This window comes from Montipora capricornis, chromosome 9, assembly GCF_036669925.1.
Source record: "Montipora capricornis isolate CH-2021 chromosome 9, ASM3666992v2, whole genome shotgun sequence".
Classification (NCBI taxonomy): domain Eukaryota; kingdom Metazoa; phylum Cnidaria; class Anthozoa; order Scleractinia; family Acroporidae; genus Montipora; species Montipora capricornis.
The window spans coordinates 3,470,367-3,477,635 of NC_090891.1; the positions used below are offsets into that span (position 1 = coordinate 3,470,367).

The 7,269-nt window shown below is 39.9% G+C and overlaps 1 protein-coding gene across 3 annotated transcripts in view; it reads right to left on the minus strand.

The window, feature by feature from the left end:
- Positions 1–1,320: 1,320 nt before the first annotated feature.
- LOC138015644 (allatostatin-A receptor-like) overlaps positions 1,321–7,269 on the minus strand; it is a 23,034-nt gene continuing 17,085 nt past the window's right edge. For all 3 annotated transcript variants that reach the window (XM_068862729.1, XM_068862727.1, XM_068862728.1), the window contains one exon: positions 1,321–4,983. In XM_068862729.1, coding sequence (XP_068718830.1) covers positions 3,976–4,965 — 990 coding nt within the window. In that variant the 5' untranslated portion in view covers positions 4,966–4,983 and the 3' untranslated portion in view covers positions 1,321–3,975. The remainder of the gene's footprint in view (positions 4,984–7,269) is intronic.

The window sequence follows — 7,269 nt, forward strand, 5'->3', positions numbered from 1 at the left end:
TAATTTTTTTAGGAGTGCAAATTCGGTGTACGCGGTCAATCAGTGCTTTGACCCAAGAAATCTTGTGTCGCCAAGGTACAAAACTCTCAAAGTTAGTGTACTGTCCAGTGAAAATTCGGTTTTGTGTAGTGACCCAAAGAGGATTGGTAACATTTTGAAAAATCATTTTGCAAACATTGGAGATAAATTGGCATCCGAAATCCGTAATGCTGTGAGCACTATTCTGATACCTTGGACCTTGAGATCAATATTGACTTATCCTGATAATAAAGTCGTCCGACGTGGAGTTCCTCAAGGCTCTGTCCTTGGCCCCTCTTATTCCTTCTCTATATCAATAACAAATTCTCCTTTTATCTGTTTGCCGATGATACAACCCTAATGTATGCTGATGAAAACCTACGTGTTCTTGAAATAACTATTAACTTGGAAATTGCAAAGGTCCGTGAATGCCTTAAAGCCAATAAGTTGACTCGCAATATTAAAATGTCAAACTTTGTTACTTTCCGGCTCCGCCAGAGGATAATGCCTTTTGTTACTCAGTTAAATTTTATCTCTGCAACCAATACCTTTACAAATCTTGAAATGAAAAACTATGTTAAATAACTTGTCATGGAAATATCATACCTTGTCCTGACTTGACATGGAAATAACATATTGACCACATTTGTCATAAAGTTAACAAATTAATTGTAGTTATTGCAAAACTGAGACATTATGGACCAAGGCGTTTACTGCTCAATGTCTAGCACGCTCTAATTACTTCCTATCTAAATTTCAGCATTTGCGCCTGGGGCAACTGTGCAAAAATTCATCAAAAGCGTACTCTTTGTTTTCTCTTCGTTTCTTTGCCCATGGACTACAAGTACTTGAATGTCTGGAATTTTCTCCTGCAAGGTGATGTGTAGGATCTTGTGAAGGCACTTGAAGGCAGTTAGCAGGTGGAAGCGATTTAATTTCTGGCATGGTGCTCATGTACTGCCCATGTCTCACTAGCATACAGTAGAGTGGGTACCACATTAGTCTTCTACATCTTCAATTTTGTAGACATCTTGATACCACTCATCTCCCACTGAATCACGAAGGTGTCTAATTGTGTTACCGGCTCTGTAAATGCGAGCGTTGATCTCTACACATCGAGGTTAGAAAGGCTTATTAGCATTAAAACAAAAGAGCATTTTTTTGGCCTCCATTATGAAAGAGGTCTATGAACCTTAATCACGCGGCGGCCATAATGAGTCCCGAGGGATTGAAAGCTTTTGTTTTGCTCCACAGAAACTCCTTTCCAAACGTTTCAACTCAAGGCTCGGGGCACGGAATCTATTGTTTATGGCCAATATGGCTGCCGTGTGAATTAGGCTCATGGTGGATATGTTAACCGAGCAGATGGCACCTAAAATGTTTAAACTAAGAAATTCTGATTTAAACCCAGTTGCTTGCACCTCTTTGTTTAGAAACCAATTTGCTTTCACAGGGGCGTCTATTTGAAACACACTGCCAGGTCACTAAAAAGTATAAATTACTTTTCGTGAATGTTCTGAAGACAAAAATCAAAACATTTAAGTTTGCACTGACAACAACTATTTAAGTCATTTAGTGCGTACTGCAATTCAATTTTATATTAAACTTACATTCGACTGTCACACTGCTTTTAAGAAGAAAAGATTTCTTGTGTAAATATTATGAAATTACCGTCTATAAATAAAGTTTATTAACCTGTCTTATCATGATCCTATCCTATCCTAACCTGGGTTTCAGCCGCCTTCTCCGCTCGCTAAGTCACTAGGGGGAGATAGGCTTCTGAATGCAGCAGGCGTTAATGCTGTCCGGTGACGTGACGAATCAAATGTCATAATTTATTTATTTATTTATTTTTTCAAAACACGCGTGGTCGTGGCCTCGCAAATATTGAAAATTCCAAAAGATCAAGTGTCAGACTTGCATGAAATTGATTTCGGAGACCACGGATCGCTATACGATATAGGGAAAAACCAATAAAATACCGAGGACTTACAAGAATTCAAGTAAGCAGACGACATAGATTCCGCCATCTTAAACGCACGAACTCTGGCAATTAAATTCAATGGCTCGCCAGTCACATGAGTAAGTTAGCACGGTAACCAATCAGAGCCACTACACGGTTGTTTGATAGTGACGTCATGGGGCAGCATTGACACCTGCTGCTCTCTGTCGCCTATCTCCACGAGTAACTTAGGGAGCAGAAGAGATTGCTGAAATTCGGGATAGTCTTTCCTTTGTGTCTAATAGGTTTGTAAACCAATATCCTGGTAGTGAACAATTATTGCGCTTGTAGGAATTTGCAGGAATCCACGCGCTTGTAGGAATTTTCACGCATCCACATGGGGCTGCAAGAATCCTATAATAATAAGACAATTAAATATTGTAGCTTTATTTTTTTGTAATTACTTAGACGTTTTTACATGTAAATTAACGCAGACGTGTCCAGAAGTGCAGTTAATTAGGTCCACGGCTATTTTGATAAACGTCACAAAGTATCCCCTTGCTCTTCTCCCTAACTTCAACATCACTCTAGTCCGGGAATACGGTACCCTGCGAGCAGAGTCTCTTTCGATCTTCCTAGATAAGTCGGGAAGAGGAAAGTAGCCTCTGCTCGCCGCCTGCAAATTTTGTGTTGAGCATGCGTTAAAAATTTTAATGTATTCGGTGTCAGTCACGCGTGACCAGTAGCCACAAAACCACAAAACGAAAACAAACAGTCGGGATATTTTCCAACAACTCTCGCAAACACACGACAATCAAGGAATCATTTCATTGGAAACTCAAGATAGGCCATACTCTTAAAATGCCTTTTTATTTTTTTTCCTGAAACATTCATGGGTTTCTGTCAGGCTAGTTTCTGTAACCGACACATAGGAAAAACTCATGGGAATTCTAACAGTTAAAATTGCCACGCTGTTGTAAATTTCAAAATATTGATGACGCGTGGCGATTGATCATGCGCAAAAATTAAAAAAAAATAACAGGTTTGACAAGTCGAAACTGGACTGACTCATCCAATTCTTTGGATGAGCGGCAAGTCAAAGAATGTGGAGGCGGCGAGCAGAGTCTACTTTCCCCTTCCCGACTTATCTAAGAAGATGGAAAGAGACTCTGCTCGCAGGGTAGGAATACGGACAATTAACGTGACAAAGTCTTCCCTAGCTAAAACCCAAGTCCTAAAGTAAATATAAATAGCTGCATTTAGCCTCACAAGAAAATAACCTTAAACCTTACTCTTACCTTATTGCTAAAACGGGTAGAAAATACTTAGACTGAAGGCGGGTGGCCCTTAATAACAGAAAGACAATGGTTGCCAAGGAAGCTTTTGGTCAAAGAGCGCTTCAAAAAGGTTGCATGGATGGTTCTACGAAGTAACTTTTTCAATGGAAATATGACATCACTTCAATCAGAATGCGCGTGCGAAAGTAGTCCCAGTCCTCTGCGGTGCTTTTCAGTGAAAAACATGTAAAAACTGTCCAGAAATGAAAGGAAGAATCCGTTTTTTTTTACCGAATAAGAAACGTCCCATCATCTTTCGTAGACTGTAGCATGGACAACAAATGGAACCAATATTTTCAAAAGTGTATCAAACAAGGGCCTCATGGCGTCATAATATTTTTGAGAAATTACTTTATTTTCAAACCCATGCTACAGATGTAGTTGCGTTAAATTTTTTGGAAAAAATAGTTAACTTGCTGGGTTTTTAGGCATTTTCCCTTTTATTCAAGTGATTACCAAATATGGTTGTGAGTTGAAACCAGACAAAGAAATGTTAAATACAACACGCTTGACAGAAAATGGTAATTGCAGAAATAAATGGTTTCGAGGAATGATTATTTGAAGAGGTCCATAGCAACATTTTGGTAGTTAAGAGCCACCGCCCTTAAAAGAACACTTGCACCTTATCTCCTGCATTTCTGGACAAAAATGTTGCTGGACAGTTCCAATTACGTTTGTTCAGTTTAAAGGAATACTGGGATCCTCGCTTAATTTTGTGGTTTTCGTCGCCGTTTTCTTTTTTCGTGGACGGGTCGTTATGCCTAACAGCTGCAAAAACGCCCTTTTCATTTTGGAGCTTAAGCAAATATACAACCACGGATTGATAGCGCTGTTTGCGTTGCCCAACCAGATGACGAGATACAGAACAATGTTTGGTACAGGCGCTGGAACACTGAGTACGGTTACTGCATAGAAAATATTCAGCAACTGCGCGGGGAGCCAGCAAAGACAGAACACAACAACGATTATAACAAGCATGCGAACTACATTTTTCTTGTTAATTGTGTCTCGTTTTTGTTGAACTGCAGTTAGTATTTCAGTAGGAGGTTTTCTAAACCATATTTTATAAGAAGTTATGCCATAAAGGATTGAGATTGCAACCAGAGGAAGAAAATAAGTAATCAGGAAAAGATAAAGGAAAACGCCCCGAAAAGTGACACTTGCATCTCCCAAATGCGTCACCCCGCACTCAGATTTTTCAGCATGAAAATAATAGATGACTGGCATGATGGACATCAAGCCCATTGAGAGAATCCATATTAAGGGAGAGATGTATTTGGATTTTCTAAACCAGGCAATACGACTTTCCAAGGGGAAGTTCACCAGGTAGAACCGATCAATGGCCATGACGGTCAGGCTTAAAATTGAGGCCACTATTGTTACTTTGGCAATATATTGAATTGTCCTGCATGTGATATCACCAAATGTGCCATGTATCGCCCAGTTGAACTCATTATTCATTTCATTGACGTTGACAGGCATCATTAACACCGTGACCAGTAGATCAGCAACCGCCATATTCACAAACATGAGGCTCGTCAGTGATCGCGTCCCGGGTTCCTTCCAGACGATGTAGATGAGGAAAGAGTTTCCCAGGAGTGACATAAGCATCGTCATAGCGTATAATACTGTTACTATGGCAACTCCAGTGTTACTTGATTCGGACATGATCAGTTTGATTTATACCTGTAAAATGTTATTAAATTGATCAGTTTTTGCTAGTTATCTCTTTAATAGCATAGTGTCTTGGATCCTATTCCTGTTCTGATGTTTCCTAAAGGGGCCAAGAATGTTTTCCCAGAGTAACAAATCTGGGTAAGCAGGTGAGGTATTTCTTCTTTCCCATACTTCGTCAGGCACTGCCTGATTTCTTTAGGGAAATAAAGCACTTTAAGGTGCTTCCTCAGTATTGCACTGCGCTTTCTATACTGCGGATATGGTGTGTCGATATTTATAAATTGGTCCAATTTGCAACATTGTAAATATGGCGAAAGTCGATCATACACACTAAAACAGTTCTCAAAACATGTGATAGAAGTTGTGAATGACTCATAACTCTTTGCGAATTAGCGCGCGCATTCCGAGAACGCGGCCAATTTTGTTGTTTCGATCTACGATAATCGAGATAGACAGGTGCGGTGGTGTTTTACTCCTAAACGAGCACAGTGACCTGTATTTTTTATTGCATTATATTGGTGTAAAAAATATCCCTTTTATATAATTTATATTATATATATATCTTGAGTATAGTCTATCCTTGCGGTAGAGTGCTTGATGCGTTTAGCAGACGGTAGTATATCTGAAGGTTGAACTAATCAATAAGTCTGTCTGGTGATCACTTAAGCGTGAAATTCAGAGTCACAGAAAAAGTGATGTCTTATTGATTAGTTCAACCTTGAGATATATAGCTCTTTGGCATTACAATGTTTTTAAGCTTTTACTTTCATGTACAAATTGAGCACTCTACCAGGATGAGTCATTGCCGCTAGCAATTGTGCATGCTTAGGTGTATCACATGTGTGAGATATTTGGGTTGGATTTTTAAGCTTAACCTCTATCCTAGACGTCAGCACTACATTGATGAGGCCTTGAAGGCCGAAACAGCACTGTCTGCAGTTAGTTATATACAAATATATATATATTAATGGTAATCCAACGATGTAGTCGCAAGCTAGTAGGGATCCGAAGGATACACAACGCTTTGCTATTAAAATGTTAAGTAGTAAATGTACAAATAGCGACAGCGAACTACCAACTGATCCATTTTGAATGAAAAACATGTTATGCCGTGAGTGGAAATCGAACCCGCGTCCCCTTGCTTACTAGTCGAGTGTGCTAACCTCTGCACTATCACGCCAACCTTGCTGGCAACAGAGCTATCAGTGAAGTTACTGGTTAGCCATGGGGTTCCCCGGTGTTTAACATTCAGGAACAGGACGTACATCGGATCATCCGAGCTAACTAGGAAATTCACTAATGGCCCTGCTACCAGCAGGGTTGTCGTGATAGTGCAGTGGTTAGTACACCCGACTAGTAACCAGGGGGGCGCGGGTTCGATTCCCACTCACGGCAATATAAAGTTTTTCATTCAATGGATCTGCTAGTAGTTCGCTGTCACTATTTGCACACTCAAATCACTATATATTTCTAGCAAAGCGTTGTGTATCCTTAGGATCCTACTAGCTTGGGACTACATCGTCGGATTTCCGGCCTTGTTAATTCAAAAATATAATTATTCCCTAGCGCATTCTCTCATCGCACTCGCCGTACAACAGCACAAGTAAAAGATGTAACCTCTGCTTCAAAGAACAAATTCTAATCATCTCCAGACCCGAACTATCAACGCTAAACAAACGTAGTGAACTTGTGTCTTCTTGCCGCCACAGAAACAAAGCCCTTCTACGCAACAACTAAACTGTCAATTTCGGGCTTCATAAATTAGACAAATTATATTGTATATAAGCGACGGTAAAGTTTATTCTCATTAGTTCTCCTGACGAGTGGGCGACCACGAAACAGGCTTGTAGGGACGAACTTGTAGTTTTCTTCAATATACACTTCGTTCTAGCTACTTCTATGTATTGAGCACTGTTTTGCGAAAATCAAGTTTCACACTTAAGCTTAACCTCCAACCTAGACATCAGCACTGAAGTGATGAAGCCCAGAAGGCCGAAACAGTACTGTCTGCAGTTAGATATAGCTTTTTGGCATTACAAAGCTTTTGCTTTAAGGTCGAAATTGAGCACTCTACTAGGATGAGTCATTGCTGCTAGCAATTGCGCATGCTCACTCGTAAGTAGCACCATAAGTAGCACTTTTTCACGCCTATTTTCTATAACGTCAAGATATTTTAGAAAGTTACGTTGTATTTTTACACTGCTAACGTACCATTTGTAATATATAGATTAGCCAAGCCTAAAAGCAGAGCTCCCTGGTTATTTATTCTCACTGCCTGTCGGGTTAGTAAAAATA